This window comes from Monodon monoceros, unplaced genomic scaffold (assembly GCF_005190385.1).
Source record: "Monodon monoceros isolate NGI ecotype Baffin Bay Population unplaced genomic scaffold, NGI_Narwhal_1 Super_Scaffold_11, whole genome shotgun sequence".
NCBI classification, from domain to species: Eukaryota; Metazoa; Chordata; class Mammalia; order Artiodactyla; family Monodontidae; genus Monodon; species Monodon monoceros.
Genome location: NW_021703767.1, coordinates 4,359,304 through 4,381,547, shown reverse-complemented (window position 1 = coordinate 4,381,547; position 22,244 = coordinate 4,359,304). Strand labels below are relative to the sequence as shown.

The 22,244-nt window shown below is 45.0% G+C and overlaps 1 protein-coding gene across 1 annotated transcript in view; it reads left to right on the top strand.

Moving 5' to 3' along the window:
• BACE2 (beta-secretase 2) overlaps positions 1–22,244 on the top strand; it is an 86,502-nt gene that overhangs the window by 39,254 nt on the left and 25,004 nt on the right. The window contains exons 3-6 of the mRNA XM_029215526.1: positions 11,288–11,504; positions 14,769–14,897; positions 16,312–16,446; positions 18,420–18,521. Of these exons, the coding sequence (XP_029071359.1) occupies positions 11,288–11,504; positions 14,769–14,897; positions 16,312–16,446; positions 18,420–18,521 (583 nt within the window). The remainder of the gene's footprint in view (positions 1–11,287; positions 11,505–14,768; positions 14,898–16,311; positions 16,447–18,419; positions 18,522–22,244) is intronic.

The following is a 22,244-nucleotide window of genomic DNA, read 5'->3' as shown; positions in this document are numbered from 1 at the left end:
CAAGTCCACTCTCTATGTCTCCATCTTTATTCCTGTCCTGCCCCTAGTTTCTTCAGAGCCTTTTTTTTTTTTTAGATTCCATATATATGTGTTAGCATACAGTATTTGTTTTTCTCTTTCTGACTTACTTCACTCTGTATGACAGACTCTAGCTCCATCCACCTCACTACAAATAACTCACTTTTGTTTCTTTTTATGGCTAATAGTCCATTGTATATATGTGCCACATCTTCTTTATCCAGTCATCTGTCGATGGACACTTAGGTTGCTTCCATGTCCTGGCTATTGTAAATAGTGCTGCATTGAACATTGTGGTCCATGACTCTTTTTGAATTATGGTTTTCTCAGGGCATATGCCCAGTAGTGGGATTGCTGGGTCATATGGTAGTTCTATTTGTAGTTTTTTAAGGAACCTCCATACTGCTCTCCAAAGTGGCTGTACCAATTCACATTCCCACCAGCAGTGCAAGAGCGTTCCCTTTTCTCCACACCCTCTCCAGCATTTATTGTTTGTAGATTTTTGATGACCATTCTGACTGTTGTGAGGTGATACCTCACTGTAGTTTTGATTTGCATTTCTCTACTAATTAGTGATGTTGAGCATCCTTTCATGTGTTTGTTGGCAATCTGTATATCTTCTTTGGAGAAATGTCTGTTTAGGTCTTCTGCCCATTTTTGGATTTGGGTTGTTTGTTTTTCTGATATTGAGCTGCATTGAGCTGCTTGTATATTTTGGAGATTAATCCTTTGTCAGTTTGTTTGTTTGCAGATATTTTCTGCCATTCTGAGGTTGTCTTTTCGTCTTGTTTATGTTTTCCTTTGCTGTGCAAAAGCAGTTAAGTTTCATTAGGTCCCATTTGTTTATTTTTGTTTTTACTTCCATTTCTCTAGGAGGTGAGTTGAAAAGGATCTTGCTGTGATTTATGTCATAGAGTGTTCTGCCTGTATTTTCCTCTAAGAGTTTTATAGTGTCTAGCCTTACATTTAGGTCTTCAATCCATTTTGAGTTTATATTTGTGTATGGTGTTAGGCAGTGTTCTAATTTCATTCTTTTACATGTAGCTGTCCAGTTTTCCCAGCACCACTTATTGAAGAGGCTGTCTTTTCTCCATGGTATGTTCTTGCCTCCTTTGTCAAAAATAGGTGACCATATGTGCATGAGTTTATCTCTGGGCTTTCTATCCTGTTCCATTGACCTATATTTCAGTTTTTGTGCCAGTACCATACTGTCTTGATTACTGTAGCTTTGTAGTATTGTCTGAAGTCAGGGAGCCTGATTCCTCCAGCTCTGGTTTTCTTTCCCAAGATTGCTTTGGCTATTCGGGGTGTTTTGTGTTTCCATACAAATTGTGAAAGTTTTTGTTCTAGTTCTATGAAAAATGACATTGGTAGTTTGATAGGGATTGCATTGAATCTGTAGATTGCTTTGGGCAGTACAGTCATTTTCACAATGTTGATTCTTCCAATCCAAGAACATGGTATATCTCTCCATCTGTTTGTATCATCTTTAATTTCTTTCATCAGTGTCTTATAATTTTCTGCATACAGGTCTTTTGTCTCCTTAGGTAGGTTTATTCCTAGATATTTTACTCTTTTTGTTGCAGTGGTAAATGGGAGTGTTTCCTTAATTTCTCTTTAGGATTTTTCATCATTAGTGTATAGGAATGCAAGAGATTTCTGTGCATTAATTTTCTTTCCTGCTACTTTACCAAATTCATTGATTAGCTCTAGTAGTTTTCTGGTAGCATCTTTAGGATTCTCTATGTATAGTATCATGTCATCTGCAAACAGTGACAATTTTACTTCTTTAAATTTATTTATTTTTATTTATTTTTGGCTGCGTTGGGTCTTCGTTGCTGCGTGCGGGCTTTCTCTAGTTGCAGCAAGCAGGGGCTACTCTTCATTGCAGTGTGTGGGCTTCTCGTTGTGGTGGCTTCTCTTTGTTGCGGAGCACAGGCTCTAGGCACACGGGCTTCAGTAGTTGCAGCACGTGGGCTTCAGTAGTTGTGGCTCACAGGCTCTAGAGTGCAGGCTCAGTCGTTGTGGCACACGGACTTAGTTGCTCCACGGCATGTGGCATCTTCCCAGACCAGGGCTTGAACCCATGTCCCCTGCACTGGCAGGCGGATTCTAAATCACTGCGCCACCAGGGAAGACCCTGTTTTACTTCTTATTTTCTGATTTTGATTCCTTTTATTTCCTTTTCTTCTCTGATTGCTGTGACTAAAACTTCCAAAGCTATGTTGAATAATAGTGACGAGAGTGGGCAACCTTGTCTTGTTCCTGATCTTAGAGGAAATGGTTTCAGTTTTTCACCATTGAGAACGATGTTGGCTGTGGTTTTGTCATATATGGCCTTTATTATGTTGAGGTAAGTCCCCTCTGTGCCTACTGTCTGAAGAGATTTTATCATAAATGGGTGCTGAATTTTGTTGAAAGCTTTTCTTTCTTTTTTTTTTTTTTTTTTTGCGGTACGCGGGCCTCTCACTGTCGTGGCCTCTCCTGTTGTGGAGCACAGGCTCCAGATGCGCAGGCTCAGCGGCCATGGCTCACGAGCCCAGGCGCTCCGCGGCATGTGGGATCTTCCCGGACTGGGGCACGAACCCGTGTCCCCTGCATCAGCAGGCGGACTCTCAACCACTGCACCACCAGGGAAGCCCTGTTGAAAGCTTTTTATGCATCTATTGAGATTATTGTATGGTTTTTATCCTTCAGTTTGTTAATATGGTGTATCACATTGATTGATTTGCATATATTGAAGAATCCTTGCATTCCTGGGATAAACCCCACTTGATCATGGTGTATGATCTGTTTAATGTGCTGTTGGATTCTGTTTGCTAGCATTTTGTTGAGGATTTTGGCATATATGTTCATCAGAGATATTGGCCTGTACTTTTCTTTTTTTGTGACATGTCTGGTTTTGGTATCAAGGTGGACTCGTAGAATGAGTTTGGGAGTGTTCCTCCCTCTGCTATATTTTGGAAGAGTTTGAGAAGGATACGTGTTAGCTCTTCTCTAAATGTTTGATAGATTTTGCCTGTTAAGCCATCTGGTCCTGGGCTTTTGTTTGTTGGAAGATTTTTAATCACAGTCTCAATTTCAGTGCTTGTGATTGGTCTGTTTATATTTTCTATTTCTTCCTGGTTCAGTCTGGGAAGGTTGTGCTTTTCTAACAATTTGTCCATTTCTTCCAGGTTGTCCATTTTATTGGCATAGAGTTGCTTGTGGTGATCTCTCGTGATCCTTTGTATTTCTGTAGTGTCAGTTGTTACTTCTCCTTTTTCATTTCTAATTCTGTTGATTTGAGTCTTCTCCCATTTTTTCTTGATGAGCCTTGCTAATGGTTTATCAGTTTTGTTTATCTTCTCAAAGAACCAGCTTTTGGTTTTACTGATCTTTGCTATTGTTTCCTTCACTTCTTTTTCATTTATTTCTGATCTGATCTTTATGATTTCTTTCCTTCTGCTAACTTTGAGGTTTTTTTGTTCTTCATTCTCTAATTGCTTTAGGTGTAAGGTTTGGTTGTTTATGCGAGGTTTTCCTTGTTTCTTAAGGTAGGATTGTATTGCTATAAACTTCCCTCTTAGATCAGCTTTTGCTGCATCGCATAGGTTTTGGGCTGTCGTGTTTTCATTGTCATTTGTTTCTAGGAATTTTTTGATTTCTTCAGTGATCTCTTGGTTATTTAGTAGTGTACTGTTTAGCCTCCATGTGTTTGTAATTTTTACAGATCTTTTCCTGTAATTGATATCTAGTCTCATAGTGTTGTGGTTGGAAAAGATACTTGATACGATTTGTTTTCTTAAATTTACCAAGGCTTGATTTGTCACCCAAGATATGATCTATCCTGGAGAATGTTCCATGAGGACTTGAGAAGAAAGTGTATTCTGTTGTTTTTGGATGGAATGTCCTATAAATCTCAATTAAGTCAATTTTGTCTGATGTGTCATTTAAAACTTGTGTTTCCTTATTTATTTTCATTTTGGATGATCTGTCCATTGGTGAAAGTGGGGTGTTAAAGTCCCCTACTATGATTGTGTTACTGTTGATTTCCCCTTTTGTGGCTGTTAGTATTTGCCTTATGTATTGAGGTGCTCCTATGTTGGGTGCATAGATATTTACAATTGTTATATCTTCTTCTTGGATTGATCCCTTGATCATTATGTAGTGTCTTTCTTTGTCTCTTGTAATAGTCTTTATTTTAAAGTCTATTTTGTCTGATAGGAGAATTGCTACTGCAGCTTTCTTTTGATTTCCATGTGCATAGAATATCTTTTTCCATCCCCTCACTTCCAGTCTGTATGTGTCCATAGGTCTGAAGTGGGTCTCTTGTAGACAGCATATATATGGGTCTTGTTTTTGTATCCATTCAGCCAGTCTATGTCTTTTGGTTGGAGCATTTCATCCATTTACATTTAAGGTAGTTATCAATATGTATGTTGCTAGTACCATTTTCTTAATTGTTTTGGGTTTGTTTTTTTGTAGGTCTTTTCCTTCTCTTGTGTTTCCTGCCTAGAGAAATGCCTTTAGCATTTGGTGTAAAGCTACTTGGCGGTGCTGAATTCTCTTAACTTTTGCTTGTCTGTAAAGGTTTTAATTTCCCTATCGAATCTGAATGAGATCCTTGCTGTGTAGAGTAATCTTGTTTTTTCCCTTTCATCACTTGAAATATGTCCTGACACTCCCTTCTGGCTTGCAGAGTTTCTGCTGAAAGATCAGCTGTTAACCTTATGGGGATTCCAGTGTATGTTATTTGTTACTTTTCCCTTGCTGCTTTTAATATTTTTTCTTTGTATTTAATTTTTGATAGTTTGATTAATATGTGTCTTGGCATGTTTCTCCTTGGATTTATCCTGTATGGGACTCTCTGCTCTTCCTGGACTTGATTGACTATTTCCTTTCTCATGTTAGGGAAATTTTCAATTATAATCTCTTCAAATATTTTCTCAGACCCTTTCTTTTTCTCTTCTTGTTCGGGGACCCCTATAATTTGAATGTTGGTGTGTTTAATGTTGTCCTTGAGGTCTCTGAGACTGTCCTCAATTCTTTTCATTCTTTTTCTTTATTCTGCTCTGCAGTAGTTATTTTTACTATTTTACCTTCCAGGTCACTTTTCTGTTCTTCTGCCTCATTTATTCTGCTATTGATTCCTTCTAGAGAATTTTTAATTTCATTTATTGTGTTGTTCATCATTGTTTGTTTGCTCTTTAGTTCTTCTAGGTCCTTGTTAAATGTTTCTTGTATTTTCTCCATTCTATTTCCATGATTTTGGATCATCTTTACTATCATTACTCTGAATTCTTTTTCAGGTAGACTGCCTAGTTCCTCTTCATTTGTTTAGTCTGGTGGGTTTTTACCTTGCTCCTTTATCTGCTGTGTGTTTCTCTGTCTTCTCATTTTTCTTAACTTACTGTGTTTGGGGTCTCCTTTGCGCAGGCTGCAGGTTCATAGTTCGTGTTGTTTTTGGTGTCTGTCCCCAGTGGCTAAAGTTGGTTCAGTGGGTTGTGTAGGCTTCCTGGTGGAGGGGACTAGTGCCTGTGTTCTGGTGGATGAGGCTGGATCTTGTCTTTCTGGTGGGTAGGACCGTGTCCGGTGGTGTGTTTTGTGGTGTCTGTGAAATTATTATGATTTTAGGCAGCCTTTCTGCTAATGGGTGGGGTTGTCCTCCGGTCTTGCTAGTTGTTTGGCATGGGGTGTACAGCATTGGAGCTTGCTGGTCGTTGAGTGGAGTTGGGTCTTAGCATTGAGACAGGGATCTCTGGTAGAGCTCTCGCTGATTGATATTACGTGGGGCTGGGAGGTCTCTGGTGGCCCAATGTCCTGAACTCAGCTCTCCTACCTCAGAGGCTCAGGCCTGACACCCGGCTGGAGCACCAAGACTCTGTCAGCCACATGGCTCAGAAGAGAAGGGAGAAAAAAAAAAAGAAAGACAAAAAAAAATAATAAAATAGTTACTAAAATAAAATGTTTTAATAATATATTAAAATAAAAAATAAAAAATTAATTTAAAAAGGAAAAGAAAGAGAGCAACCAAACCAATAAAGGAATCCACCAATGATAACAAGCACTAAAAAATAAACTAAGATAAACATAAAACCAGAAACAAATTAGATGCAGAAAGCAAACCCCAAGTCTACAGTTGCTCCTAAAGTCCACTGCCTCAATTTTGGGCTGATTTGTTTTCTATTCATGTATTCCACAGATGCAGGTACATCAAATTGTGGAGATTTAATCCGCTGCTCCTGAGGCTGCTGGGAGAGATTTCCCTTTCTCTTCTTTGTTCTCACAGCTCCCGGGCTCAGCTTTGGATTTGGCCCCGCCTCTGCATATAGGTCGCCGGAGGGCGTCTGTTTTTCGCTCAGACAAGTCGGGGTTAAAGGAGCCGCTGATTCGGGGGCTCTGGCTCACTCAGGCCGGGGGGAGGGAGGGACACGGATGCGGGGCGGGCCTGTGGCGGCAGAAGCCGGCGTGACGTTACACCAGCCTGAGGCACGCCGTGCGTTTTCCCGGGGAAGTTGTCCCTGGATCCCGGGACCCTGGCCGTGGCGGGCTGCACAGGCTCCCCGGAAGGGGGGTGTGGAGAGTGACCTGTGCTCGCACACAGGCTTCTTGGTGGCGGCAGCAGCGGCCTTAGCGTCTCATGCCCGTCTCTGGGGTCCGCGCTTTTAGCCGCGGCTCGTGCCCATCTCTGGAGCTCCTTTAAGCAGTGCTCTTAATCCCTTCTCCTCACGCACCAGGAAACAAAGAGGTAAGAAAAAGTCTCTTGCCTCTTCGGCAGCTCCAGACTTTTCCCTGGACTCCCTCCCGGTCAGCCGTGGTGCACTAACCCCCTGCAGGCTGTGTTCACGCCTCCAACCCCAGTCCTCTCCCTGCGCTCCGACCGACCGAAGCCCGAGCCTCAGCTCCCAGCTCCGCCCACCCCAGCGGGTGAGCAGACAAGCCTCTCGGGCTGGTGAGTGCCGGTCGGCACCGATCCTCTGTGCGGGAATCTCTCCGCTTTGCCCTCCGCACCCCTGTTGCTGTGCTCTCCTCCGCGGCTCCTAAGCTTCCCCCCTCCGCCACGCGCACTCTCCTCCCGCGAAGGGGCTTCCTAGTGTGTGGAATCCTTTCCTCCTTCACAGCTCCCTCCCACTGGTGCAGGTCCCGTCCCTATTCTTCTGTCTCTGTGTTTTCTTTTTTCTTTTGCCCTACCCAGGTACGTGGGGGTTTCTTGCGTTTTGGGAGGTCTGAGGTCTTCTGCCCACGCTCAGTAGGTGTTCTGTAGGAGTTGTTCCACATGTAGATGTAGTTCTGATGTATCTGTGGGGAGGAAGGCGATCTCCACGTCTTACTCTTTCACCATCTTGAAGGTCCTTGTGGCTATTTAAATTTAAATTAATTAATGTTAAATAAAGAGTCGTTCTTTAGTCAAACTGTCCAGACGGTCCCATATCATGGTTTGACTTATGATTTTTCAACTTGACCATGGTGCAAAAGCAATGCACGTTCAGTAGAAACTGTGCTTTGAATTCTGAATTTTGATCTTCTCCCAAGCTAGCGATATGCTGGACAATCCTCTCTTGTGATGCTGGGCAGCGGCAGCCATAGCTCCCTGTCAGCCACACAGTCATGAGGGTAAACAGCTACACACTGATAACCATGCTGGACCCAGACAACCACTCTGTTTTTCACTTTCAGTATAATATTCAATAACTTACAGGAGATATTCAATATTTTATTATAAAATAGGCTTTGTGTTGGATGGTTTTGCCCAACTGTAGGCTAATATAAGTGTTCTGAGCATGGCTAAGGTAAGCTAGGCTAAGCTAGGGTGTTCAGTAGGTTAGGTATATCAAATGTATTTTCAACTTAATGATAACTTCAACTCACAAGGGTTTATCAGGATGTAACCCCATCGTATGTTGAGGAAGATCTACAGTCACATTTCAGGTGCTCTGTAGCCACCTGTGGCTACTGTATTGGAAGCATAGGTAGAGAATATTTCTGTCATTGCAGACGTTCTATTGGACAGCCCTGGTCCAGAACACAGAAGAGCTCCATCTTTTAGAAACCTAGAAGGTTCCTCCCCTCCCTGGATCATTTTAACCAAATCTTACCCAAGACTTGCCTCTTTTCCTGGAGGTTGTTGGATTTCAGAATGAGACAGTTTTGGATATTCAGAAAGAGTATCTCTATAGGAACATTTTCTAGAAAAAATATCTTACATTTTCTAATAGCAGTCCATAGATTGAATAAACGTAGCAAGTGATTAGATAATTATAATAATAGCAGCTGTGTTTGTTGTGTACCTGCTGTGTTCCAGGGTTTTGTTCTAAATGGTTTACAGTATTAACTCTCTTAATATTAACCCCATGAGGTATGGTACTGTACTTGTCCCGACTTTTTAGTTGAGGAAACCGAGGTACAGGGAAGTTAATTAACTTGACTTAGGGTCACACATGGCTCCTAAGTGGTTGAAGTACTATTTGACTGCAGGCAATGTAACTCCAGCTGCCTCTCATCTCTCTGTAAATGGCACCGAAACATCCAGAATGTTCGCCCATGAGGGAAACAGCAAGCTGGTCAGTACACTGCAGAGGACGTGCTACTTAGATGGTCAGGCTGGTCCATCTTATCAGTAACATTGGCAGATTCTAATGAGTTTTCTGTAGTCTGGACAGAGTAAAAATAAAAAAACTTCTCCAGAGGAAGTCATGGTACTATAGAATATTTGGGGAGATAATAATCTTCTAGATCAGGAGTTGGCAAACTAGGGCTGACAGGCCACATCCAACCTGCTTCCTGTTTTTGTAAATAAAGTTTTATTGGAACACAGACACACGTTTGTTTATCTGTCGTATGTGGCTGCTTCTTCACTAGCAGAGTGGAGTAGTAACAGAAATCATGTGACCCACAAAACCTGAAAGATTTGTTTTCTGGCCCTTTACAGAAAAAGTTTGCCAACCCTGTGCTAGATCACATTCTCTAAGCCTTTCAAAATAATTAGCCTCTTCCATTAGCAGTAGTGTTTTGCAGTCAAATGCTCTACCACTGATCTATACCCCCAGCAGTAGTGCAGTTTTAAACTTATGGAATGACCCCAAATTGTCAAAAGGGACTGACAATTTAGTATTTTAATTGCTTTTCCTCCTAAACGTGTGCAGTCCCTGCTGTGTGCCAGGCATCGTCACTGAATTGATGCTGGCACTAAAACTTGGCACTAAAACACCAACCCTCAAGTGCCTGCATTTCAATGACCTGACTACGCGCTTTATATGTGTAATTTCTGATGGGTCCCTTAGAGCTCCATGTGCCTGGGGTGCATCCACACTTACTTTTCGGTCTGTGCCAGCCCTTGTCAGAAGACGTCTGGACATAAAATGTTCACTTAATGCTGCTCTCTTTTTAAGATCATGGTGGAGTTAGCTAAAGTAGTCAGAAAATGTTAAAATTAAATATTCTTCATATTTCATATCCCATTATGAAGTTAGAATAAATTAAATTTCTCCAAAATGTGTCTGCCAGACATTTTAAAAATAACCTATTTTCCCTGATTATAAAAAGTTATATATGCAGAAAATATGGAAGGATCTAACCACAAGAATGAGAGTTTCCCCTACAAAACCCCACCACCCAGAGGTAGCACTGCTAATATCGGAGTGTATTAAATTTTTTTGAAGAAGATTCTGCCACATATACAAATGTTTCTTTTACCTTATTTTTTTACTGTGTCATTGAAAATGTCTTACTCAACAGCATTTTTCAGAGCTATTTAATATTCCATCATATGGATGTACCATAATTTACTAAACTATTTCCTTTTTACTGCGCATTTAGGTTGTTTCCAACTGTTTGCTGTTATAAGTAAAACATAATGACTGTCTTTGTTCATGAATCTCTGTTTGCGTCATGGGTGTTTTTCTTAGGATCAGATTCTCAGAAGTACAATTACTGAATTAAAGACTGTTACCATTTTTAAAGCTTATATGAGATGTATCAGAAAAAGGTCATATCATCCCTGACTTAACTTTCTCCCTGACTCCCAAAAAGACCATATAATCCATACAGCAAATTCATATAATCCTATAGCAAACACTTAGTAACATGTATTAATGTTCAGAGATTTAGTATTAAAACAAAATGAAATGAAAACTGCAGACAAACAGGAACACTTTACAAGGATATGTTTGGTGATCTGACACTGCTCTTAGGAATCTGATCATTTTCCTAGGGGAAGCCTGGTTTGAATGCCCAGATATTTGCTCAGAGATGCCCCTTGGGTTCCTGCCTATAGTCAACAGAGTTTTCAAGCTCAATTAGGTATAAGAATGACCTCACAGGATTGGACACCCCAGGACCTTGACACCTACTGTTCTCTCTCCAGGATGCCCCTCCCCAGAGAGCCCTGTGGCTTGTTGTCTTCAGGCAGGTCTTACCCAAATGTCCTCTTTCAGAGAGGCCTCAGTGACCACCCTCCCCTCACCCTGCTCTCTTCTCTGGGTGACTCATCGCTCTATCATCGCCTGGAATTCTAGGGGTTCATTTGTTTACTGCCTGTCTCTGAAATCCCGAGAGCAGGATTTCCATCTACCCCACCCATTGTCTGGTCTTGTTCGTGTTATTCTGTTTCAGTAACTCTTACCCTTAGGAGTTGTGGGGTTGTCACAGTGACTTGTGTCACAGTGACTTGTCATCAGCATCCTCCTTCATGTGTTGATATGAGTATAATCAGCTTGGGGCACAGGGACGACCTTGAGAAGGAACTTGTGACACCAGGAGGTCGTGCGGGCCCTGAGGAGGGACAGCCCTGGTACTGGGGGTGTGTGGCTTGATCTTTATTCGTCACGTTGGCTGTTTGTGTGAATCTGAACCCCTGGCCACAAGCTGGTGGTCCCTCTTTCTGGGCTGCCAGCCCCTCCCTTTGTCACAGAGTAGCAGTGCAGGGTTCCCGCAGAGCCAGAGGGCCAGGCAGCCTACATCCAGTTGTGGCGTCCCAGGCCAATGCACTTAAGTACAACACCTGGCTTACGGGGCAGGACTTGGGCGGAGGGAAGAGTTAAATTCGGGGCTACACGTTGACCCCAGCGCTCCCTTACGCGTGGTGCAGAAGACGCCATTACCCAAATGTTAGCGATTATTTTTTATGGGAAACGTCATCTTGTCAGCGTGAGGAGTCTTAATTATGAAGAATTGCTTACGCAGACCTTCTGGGCGTAGGGCCGCTGTCTTTGCAGCCATGATCGCCATGTGGTCAGAACAGGGACAGGTGGATGGGATACAGGACACGCTGCCTCTTCTCTTTTTCCAGGTCCAGCACCTACCGCCCCAAGGGCTTTGATGTCACCGTGAAGTACACGCAAGGGAGTTGGACTGGCTTCGTTGGGGAGGACGTTGTCACCATCCCAAAAGGCTTCAACAGTTCTTTTCTGGTCAACATTGCCACCATCTTTGAGTCAGAGAATTTCTTTTTGCCTGGGATTAAATGGAATGGGATACTTGGACTGGCTTATGCTACCCTGGCCAAGGTAAGAATCATGGGTGGATCTAAGGAAATCAAGTGATGGGACAAGATTCTGAAGCCAGACATTGGAGGGGCCAACAGTTGGGTCCAGCTGTCCAAGACAGTCAGTGAGAATCACATGGTTGAAAGATCAGTGTTCGCACAATTAAGGTTATCTCTAAGCATTTTTAAAATCTAAGATGAATGGTGACATTCTTTGAACCTTCCTACAAGGTACACTCATAGCATCACTTTTTTCATTTGCCTTTCGTTTATTTTACTTGTATAGTTGACAGGTGTTAACAGAAGTTGAATCAGTTTGATTATGGTGTTTGTTTAGGGGTTTTTATTTGGGCAGGATTAAGAGTAAGCACATTTATTAAATTCATACATTCACATAAAGACGTGACACTGGAACCTCGGCAGGAAGAGGTGTCCCACCAGGCAGAGAGAGCATCGTGCTGCCTTCCCCTCACTCTGTAGTGGGAGCACAGACAGCCTGCAAGCGCGCCCTGGGGATCGCCAGCCACTGGAATTAGCGATGCAGTGAGGAGAGATGGTGGGACCCTTGCTCTCTTCAGCGTCAGAACCTTCACAAAACAGGGAAAGCCAGGATTGAATGTTCTCCAGTTATCTGTCCTTGATCCCACCCAGAGGAAGTGTGTTCATGAGCAGGATGGGTGAGGTGGGCTGGGAAATGTCCACCCGGAAGGGATGCCAGGGGCAGGCGGATCTGACACCTGTGCGTCCCCGGGGCTCCGGGAGACCAGGGCAGGTTAGCATACACTTGAGGAGAGGTTGCCCCTCCTGGCCTGTAAACGGGCACCCCGGCGCGGCCTCTCCTTGTTCAGAGTTAGGCTTCGAGCCAGAGCTAAGTGTGGAACAAAGAATCATGGGTGCAGAAAGGCCTGTTTTCTCTCCATAAGGACATTTATTCCAGCACAAGTTTACGAGCAAGCGATGCAGGGCAGCGATGTGAGGGGGTGGAGATGGGCCAGTAGGCAGGGGCCGTTTCCCAACACTGTGGCTTCTCAAGGACAAAAAATAGCCCGTGAAGCCCTAGGCTGAGACCATTGCAAGGTGTCTGAGACCTCCCCACGAGGCAGACTTTGTAGGCCCCTGTTATCCCCATTTTAGAGATGTGTGGACTGAGGGTCAGAGAGGTTTACCCCTTGCCTAGGGCTGTCAGAGCACAGAGCCCCCTCTACGGAGCCCCGATGACTTCTGGAGCCGTTTTTTTTTTGCTCAGCACTGTAGGAAATGCTTAATATGAGTTCCCAAACTTGTAGCAACTTACATTCCTAAATACTTTTCACAGACGATGTGACCTCAGGCAAAATGTTTCATCTTCTTGTGACTCTGAAAATAAAAAATGTATGATCGATTTGATGCTGGTTATTTAGAGGATGGTAGCATAAAGCTAAATTATCTGGAATTAATAATATGTCAAACTTCCTTGAGAATAGACTGCTTTGGGGTTCTTTTGGGTGTCCAGACTCCCCACATGACTTTTTATCTTTTCATCTATGAAATTCCAAGATTGCCAACAATTGTCTTCACTTCCCTAGGTTTGGGGAGACAGTAACAGGATTTGTAGGAAGTGGAGCATGGCTAGAAACAGGACTGGCAGGGCAGTCTAGGTTGGCGGCCCAAAGGTGTTTCTGAAATAGGTTCCCCGAGCACCCAGTGGGGTCACAGTGTGTGGTGGCCCCCGGCCGATGCCAGGTGCTTCTCATCAAGGATGTGGTCAGAACCACCTGTGGGGTCTCTCACACTACAGTTGCCTGCATCCAGCCGCATCCCTGCTGAATCAGGTTCTCTTGGGCTGGTCCTGGGCAGCTGTGTGCTTTTAAACCTTAAAGGATCCCGAGTCCTACTGAAGAATGACCTGACAGAATAATAATAGATCCTATCCCGTGTACCAGGCACTATTCCAAGCACTCTGTGTGAACTGACCCATTTAAGCCCCAGAAGAGCTCTGGGATGCGACTATGATCCCCATTTTACAGATAAGGAAACAAAGGGACAAGTCACACGGTTAGCAGGTGGGCGGTGGAGCCAGGATTCAATTCCGGGCAGTGTTTTATCTCATTGCCTCTCAAGAAGGTGGACACTGACTGGGTCATCACCAGACCCAGCCCGTTTCAAAAGGGGGCTTTGTCTCATTCCTTGACCCAAACACAAAGTATTTAGACAAGGTTACATGTAGAGATTGTACTGAATTCTGCAAGAGAGTCCACAGCGGCTGGGAAAGAAGCAGATAGGAGGCCAAATACAAATGAACTAAAGAAATGGGAAGAAATGTCTGTCTGGTAACACTCCTCTCACTCCCTCTAGAATTAGAGTTTCAGTTCTTACAGATTATAAATAATCCTTCCTTATATTAACCGTAGATGCTCAGAAGATGTCAAGAGCATCTATGCTGCTACAGTTGTTTTCATCAAGAACTAACCATTCGTAGTAACCAACTCTAATCTCTCTCCCAGTTGTCAAAGCCAAAATCGAAACATAGGTCTATGACCTTCCTTCCTGACCACAAGCACCTGTGACCCACCCCCAGCTAAGACCTGCTCACAGACCATCCCTCCTTTTCAGTCCTGGAGAAGTACAGCTGGTCTCTGAAGGTGTGGTTACATGTAACAGAAGCACAGAGGACATTACTGACATATGGCAATGGGGAATAATGAGCTTTTCCACTGCAGGAGAATAGCATCGTTCCTTTCCCGGTTGCCAGAGCTCAGTAGACAGCCGGCGGAGCTAAGCCGCCTCCCAGGGTCCGGGATCTGGGATGTGGCCTGTCCTCATGAGGCAGGCGCCTGTCATTTGCATGATGGACGACTACAGCTGAAACGGGTGAATAAAAACTTTTTCTGCAGCTGTAAAGGCAGCTCCTGGAGACACTGTTCTCTCCTTACTCTGAACTGTCTAAGATTAGAATCCACCACCTACCTGGGTAACCCACTTCCACATCTTCTCACGCCTGCCTCCCAAGGCAGTCAGGATGGTAAATGGGGCAGCCTCTTAACAGCTTCCGGAAATACTATCTTATTTTTCCAACAGAGCCGCCATCCCAAAAGGAAAAATACCAAGTCTTAGGGAGTTCTGTTGGAGGTTTCTGAATCAGTGTACTTAATCATAAGCTCGTTTATTCCTTAGCCTCGAAAATATTAAATATAAAGAAATGCCATGTTGTATACCATGCCTGGTATACATGCCTGGTGCCTGGGGTCACTCCCTGTCTACGCTGCGAGTCCTGAAGCAGCTGTGCTCTTTCCCAACCCTGCTGCAGCCATCAAGTTCTCTGGAGACATTCTTTGATTCCCTCGTGGCACAAGCAAAGATCCCCAATGTTTTCTCCATGCAGATGTGTGGGGCTGGATTGCCAGTCGCTGGATCTGGTACCAACGGAGGTAGTCTTGTGGGTATCTTTTCATTTTAAAGGGGGAACATCAGAGATCAATGGGGCTGCTCTTTCTGCTTTATTAAGACCCTGATAGAAATATTAGACATGTAGGCATACATAGGTACTGTCAAATATTAATAATCCTTGTTTGAGAGCCCTTAAAAATGGATAGAACTAGCTATTATTTTTATCTTTCCTAATCATCCTGCCATCTCATAAGATGATTCTCATTGCTTCCCCAAATTCCTTTATTTTTTTTTATTCCCATACCTTTTTTTTTTTTTTTTTTTTCCAATTGGGGTATAGTTGTCTTGCACTGTTGAGTTAGTCAGATTCCTTTAAAGCTTTTTTTAAAAAAATGTTCCTTTGAAAGGTAACTGTTTTGGTTGGGTGTGGCAGGGGCACATGAGGACCAGTGGGGTGGGGTGGCAGGTGGGCCTTACTCTGGGGAGGGGAATCAAAGGGAGAGGACTGATTTCATAAATTTGGTGGGGAGATGAGGAAAACTGTACATCCTTTCTCTCGCTCTGAACACACGCACACACACACACACACACACACACACAGACCCACACATATACACATACATATACACACATGCACACACATACACAGCTATACAAACATACACATACATACTTACGTACACACACTTATATACACACGCATACACACACATGCACATACACAGCACACACATAGTGAAGCAGAATCAACACTGTGAACATGCCATAACCCAAGTGTCCCTTTGATGGGCCCTGCACCCAGACGTCTAAAGTAGGAGGTGATGGGGAGAATGTACATGAAGGGGCCCCCTCAGGGTGGGTGATGTTGACCCCTTTGCTTTCCATGCATGAGAAGCAGGCTCATCTACTTTGATTGCTAACAATACACCTGCTCTCAGCACCTTTTTTATCACCTTTTCAGGGGAGCAGGTAGCCTAGATCTGTGGGATGATGGTATACAGATGTGCAAAATGAAGTTTTGGTTAGGGAAGCTCTTTTGTTCTGCTTTCCACGCAAATGTGCGGGGCAGGAAGTCATCCTCTGTCTTCTGAGGAACTAAATTTTTGTCAGTCTGTATGGTTTACAATTTTATTGCATTTCTTTGCCAGTGGCCGGGGTCGGGGGCCGGAGGGGTGGGGATCTCAGTATCATGGAGCTGGAACTGTATGTACTAACTTTAGATAAGGGAAACCATCAAAGCATCCTGATTAGACTAGGGTACAAAAGTCTTTGATCTTTGGATACATGGCCCCAGAATGTTCCCTGTTTAATTTTCAGGTGTATGTATTTATTTATAACATCCCAATAACTTGAAAGTACTAATTCTAGTGAAGTTTTGCCTTCTAACAACATGCTTCTCTGTGTAACTTGTTACATGCCTGTATATTTTTTTCTCTTATACCTGTAAATATCTTCCATCCCAGGTCCTGGGTGGAATTGAACCAACCTTGTACAAAGGAGACATCTGGTATACCCCTATTAAGGAGGAGTGGTATTACCAGATAGAAATTCTGAAATTGGAAATCGGAGGTCAGAGCCTTAACCTGGACTGCAGAGAGGTATTTCCGCTCTGTGTCTACCTGTCTGTGTGTGCCTGGGTCACTTAAATATTACAGCTGGGACCTGAATGTGAACTCAGAGGGTACATTACATCGCGAGATAAATCAAAAGTTCATGACGTTAAAAGTTACAGGGCCTTTTTGTAGATGATTTTATACCAATGATCCCCCCCCCAAAAAACATTGCTTCCTTTCAACTGCTTCTCTTAATAGAGAGGAATTAGCCTGAAATGGTGAGTGAAGAGAACTGTCCAGAACCATATCATCTTGGCCTGATGGTCCCTGATCTCGGTTCAGGACAACGAGAAGTAAGCAGGGTTTTATCAGTGTAAAGTGGGACTAAAAGATAAGCAAAATGAAACCAAAAGTAAATCAGCTTTATCCTCCATTCACAGCTAACCCCCCTTCCCCCCCAGTATACAGTTCTCACTTGAAGAAACATGTGCTCTAAAGATGTGCATGGCTTTTGATGGTGCTCAAAGGAGGCACATGTGCAGAGCTGGGAAACCACATCTCTCGTTAACCTCGTTCACACCCTCTCGCTGCAGTTTGGCACATAATGACGTGATTATGAGGCTCTGAGGGAGACCTGGTCCTCTACAATATTTTCAGGATGGTTTACAAAAACCACCAGCATTTCAGCAGCATTCCTTGTACTCTTACCTGTCATCACTGCCCTTCAGTTTAACCATCACATTGTACCATAAGTTCTCATATACACAGATGCCTCTGAAAAAACAAGTCAAAGCTTGACAAAGGGGTGGTCCATTCCGTTGGGGTGGTGTTTCAGTCCTAAGTCCACAAACCTGTTTGCTGTCAAGAGGCATTTACTTGCCGTTGAAGAGTCCAATGATAGAATCAGGTGGGAGGGCCTAAAATAAAGCACAGACTCCGCGCGCGTGTGTGTGCGCGTGTGTGTATGTGTTTGTGTGTGAGTGTGTGTTGGAGAGTGTAAGCATTTATTTGGAGGTTTGCTTCTCATATTCCTGGTTCTTTTCTGCCCCCCACAATCAGCCAAGCTTGCCACATAGAGCAAACAACAAAACCCAGAACGTCCCACCGCCCAGCATTTCAGTGTGCGAGCTTTTCTTACACATACAAGCGCGAACAAACTAGATTATATTTCAATTAACTTTGTTTCTAAACTGAAATTCGTTTTACATTTGAAAAAATATGAGTCAGTTGCTGTATTTCAATTTCTCAAAATTCTTCACTCCTCCCACCTGCTACCTAAACAAATCCTTATTTCCTTTTGACCTGCTTGGTGTATTTGGTCATACGACTCATGGATTTGCCGTAGAAGCAGGAGAATTAAATTGCCCACGACTCATTCCATTCCTGGGCAGCCTTGCTCATACAGTTATGTCCCTAGAGGTTGGGTGACTACTCTGGTCTTGGCCCACTGACCTGCATTCTTCCCACTCGGCCACATAAAGAATGACAGAGGCGGGGTCAGGGCTGGGAATGCCTCTGTGTGTGTGAGATTCTCTTGCTGAAGGTGGCTTTGGTTCCATTCTAAATGCAAATATGGGGTGTCTACTGAAAAACTGTCCTTCCCCCTCCTTCTCCACTAGCAGGGTAATAGAGAGTTGAGTTTTCATGATCTGTATAAATGACATTTAACATATCATTTCAACCTCTAAAGACAAATGGGTCTTCCCTCTTTGGAGGATCCCTGACGAAATCTGGCCACTGCTGAGTAAGAGAAAAGCCCTGCCTTAGGCTGTTGATTTCGGTCAATGTCACTGCCCTTTCCTGGCCTCGGTTTCTTTATCTATAATGAGAACATTGGGCAAGGAAGTTCTCGGTTCCCAAGTTCTGAGAAGATGAAATGAATTGCAGCCACCAAGGAGGTACCATGACTGCCGAATGTGTGTATCACAGGTCCACGGTGACGGCGGGCTGCAGCCGTGCACTGATGCGGGTGCCCTGTCGCTCATGTGCCTTCTCCCCACCCCCTCTCCCCGTTCTAGTATAACGCGGACAAGGCCATCGTGGACAGTGGCACCACACTGCTGCGCTTGCCCCAGAAGGTGTTTGACGCCGTGGTCGAGGCAGTGGCCCGCACGTCTCTGGTGAGTCCTCAGGATGAATCTCAGAGGTCACACCAGGTCATGACCGCATGCTGGGGAATACCGCCACGTAGCCTAACAGTCTCCGTCTGAGGATTTTGAGGTGGTTTTATTTTAATGATTACTTATTAAGTTCACAGTCTTATTCTTTGATATTAACCAGCAAATAATTCCTTCACTTTAACCTCAGAGGACTTGGATCTGAAGGTGTAGTGCTTTTTAGTATTTCAAATAACATTGTAGTTAGCATAGTACTTTTTTAATCTAAGGGGGAAAAGAACCACTTGGTAATATACTATAGTAAAGTAAGTAGTAAACCAGGAATATGTTTGTAGCCTTTAAAACAAACCAAAAATTGTACTCCTTTTTTGGCCTTCATCCAAGCTATGCTGGGATTGTAATTCCTACTTCTGTAAGAGAATGAGATTCACAGAAGACAAAGGGTAATCCACCAATGTAATAATTCTTTTATGGCCGTGCTTTGAAATACAATTAAAATCATGGTCAAGGACAACATGCCTTTTGAGGGCCTGGTTAACAGTATTCCCAGTGTGACCCCAACTTTCCAGTTAGTTCAAGGCAACAGGATAGACCACAGGGCATTAAGTGGGAGGACCGCAGCCTTAAAGGGCAGATGGAATTGAATTTCATCTCTAGCTTCTGCCACTTATTAGCTGAGTGCCTGGAGAGGGCTCTTGTGCCCCTTGAGAGTCTCCGTGTTCTTGTCGTGGGGCTGTGAGGAGGGTCGGGCGTAAAAGCCTGGCACCATGTGCTCGGGCAAGAAGAGCTTCTATTTCATGTCCAAACCACAGTGCTACTACTGTTTGTCTCGACACAAGATAAACGTTTCTCTCGACTTCGTGGGTGTCTTCATTAGCATCTGTTCACGCAGGGCCACCCTGGCAAAGTGACCAAAAATGAGCGTTTCCTGCACAAAGGCTTTCTATTGGCACTGACCCCAGTTGGGGCTGACAGTCCCACAACTCCACCGGGCTGGCCAAATCCAAAGAATGATTGATAGGAGATGCACAGCAGTTGCTCTATTACAGGTGACAGCAGGACAGGGGAAGGAAGAGCAGGGTTTTTGCTTGTCCTGGACCCAAACTTGAAAAGTCTGAATGTGCTGTCGGAAGAGCAGCAGGCACGTCAGAAGAATGCAGAGGGGAAAAAGCAGGAAGAAACAACACCGAGGTCCTTTGTGAGCTGAAAGGTCAAGGGAGCAGCGGACTGCCTTTTTCATCCACTGCGTGTCTAATATCTGCTGAATCAGAAAAAACTGGCAGGTCACATTCTCAGTGCCTTAAATTTAGAAAACTGGCTGAAAACCAGACTGTGCTGGAAATGCAGAGCGATATGCTGCCTCCTTCAGAGTAAAACTGGCCTCAGTGAAAGTAACACGAGCACCTTCAGATTTGCTGTTCTGAGCTAGGGGCGTTTGACAGCCGTCCCAAGGACGTTCTGCATCAGTGTGTGACTCCAACAAGCCCGTGGCCAGCCTGGGTCTCTGCAGAGCCCGTGACTTCGGCGGGGACCAGCAGGACTGTGGCAGAGGGGCGCTAGCACCCCTGAGGTCAGCACAGCACGTGTCCAGCAGCGCCTGACTGTAATTAAAGCACGAGAAGGAATGAGAGTACAAAATTTGTCTGCCTCGTCTAAAATTATCCTCTGATTTCAGTGGCTCCATCAGGAGGGAGAGGCCTGGGGAGGATGTTTGTCTGGAGCAGGGAAAGCTCAGCGAGGGTGGGAGCTGTCTCTGTCTCATGGTGCGTGGACCAGAGACGTGCGCGTTCTCTCTCTCTGCCAGGTTCATCTCAGCCGGCTCTCTTGGCTTGGGTTTTCTTTCTTAGTTAAGGAGAGGACCGGCTTTGAAGAGTTAAACACCATACAGATGCCGGGCTCTGTCTCTGGGCCTAGATTCTTCAGATGACATTTTAGAAATGAATGGCTTGTAGGTCCGTAGTTCTTTTTAATTATTGAAGTATAGTTAATTTGCAATGTTGTGTTACTTTCAGATGTATAGCAAAGTGATCCAGTTATACATACATAGGTATTCTTTTTCAGATTCTTTTCCGTTATAGGTTATTGCACGATATTGAATATAGTTCCCTGTGCTCTATGTAGGTCTGTAGTTTTAAATGAGCCTGGTGGGGAGTGCTGTGTTTGGCGGGGACCTGGGCTTCCTTCCTGCCCAGCTGTGGCCCCCTTGTCAGCTCAGGCACGGTGCTTCTCCCTCTGTAAGACCCAGAAGGAGGAAGACACCTGCTGTAAATTGACTTCTGACTTTCAACTCTATGATCTGAATGTCCAAACTCTCCCCCGGGACACAAGGCTTGTCCCCCAGGGAGGCTTTCCAGACTTGCAGGCACCTCTTTGGAGGTAGACGGTCCCCCATCCAGTCCTGAGCTGTGCCTCTTAGGCAAGTTACTTGGCCCCTCTGAGCCTCATTGTTCAGCTGGAAATTGGAGCTCTGTGCCCTCTCGTGCAACCCTAGCCACGCTTCACTTTTCCTGGAATCCAGCAAAGTGACTGCCCCACCCCTTCTCAGCTCATCCAGCGAGGGGTCCTTCCCTGTGATACATATTTCAAACTGGCTTCATTCTTATAAAATGTACAAACCTATGAAGGCCAGCATTAGAGACTTTGCAAATCGTCACTGACAGTTTCAGTGGAGAACCTGTGATGGGTGAAGAGACCGCAGGAGCTTCCTCCCGGTTCTCTGCCCCGAGGGCGGCGGCACATGGCCGCGAGGCACTGAGCAGGCAGCTCTCACTCCGTATTCGTCCAGGGACACCCAGTTTGCTCACTTTCTATCTTCCTTGACCTCTGAAGCACCCCTGCTCACCTTCCTTACCTGTTCTCTCAGCTTCCGTAACACCCTCCTCCCAGGACCTCTTCTAATGCCTGTGTTCCTCTTCATGGGGGTCTCCTTTGCTGCTCCCTTTCTCAGGGTGGGTCCTACGCCCCTCTCTTCTCCCTGTACCCTCTCCTAAGCAATTCCATCCATGGCCACACCATCACTTCCCACCCATTGGTCACTGACTTTCAAACGCATCTGTCTAGCCCAGGCTGATTCCTTGGAGGTTAGACTCAAAGAACCAGTGACCTACACAAATCCTGCTTGGATGCCTTAATCCCACCCCATGTGCCACAGCGCTCAGATCCCTGATAAATGATCTCTGATAAATGCACAATGGTGCCCCTAGGTCCTTCCCAGCCTCATCTCCTGCCCCTTCCTGTCCTCAGCGCCAGCCTCCATGGCCATCACGTTGTCTAGTGGGACAGGTTCCATGCCCTGCCTGCTCTCCCCACCACATCTCCCTGACGCCCACCTGCCCCTCAACTCAGCTCATGTGCTTCTTCCTCGGGGACCTTGACAGATACCCCTTCCTCCCAGTCAACACTCTTCCAGCTCCACCCCACATACCCGTCACATGCCCTCCTAGCTCCTCCCCTGTCACATGCCCTCCTAGCTCCTCCCCGTCACATGCCCTCCTAGCTCCTCCCCGTCACACACCCTCCTAGCTTCACCCCCGTCACACACCCTCCTAGCTCCTCCCCGTCACACGCCCTCCTAGCTCCTCCCCGTCACATGCCCTCCTAGCTCCTCCCCCATCACATGCCCTCCTAGCTCCACCCCGTCACACGCCCTCCTAGCTCCTCCCCGTCACACGCCCTCCTAGCTCCTCCCCGTCACACGCCCTCCTGGCTCCTCCCCGTCACACGCCC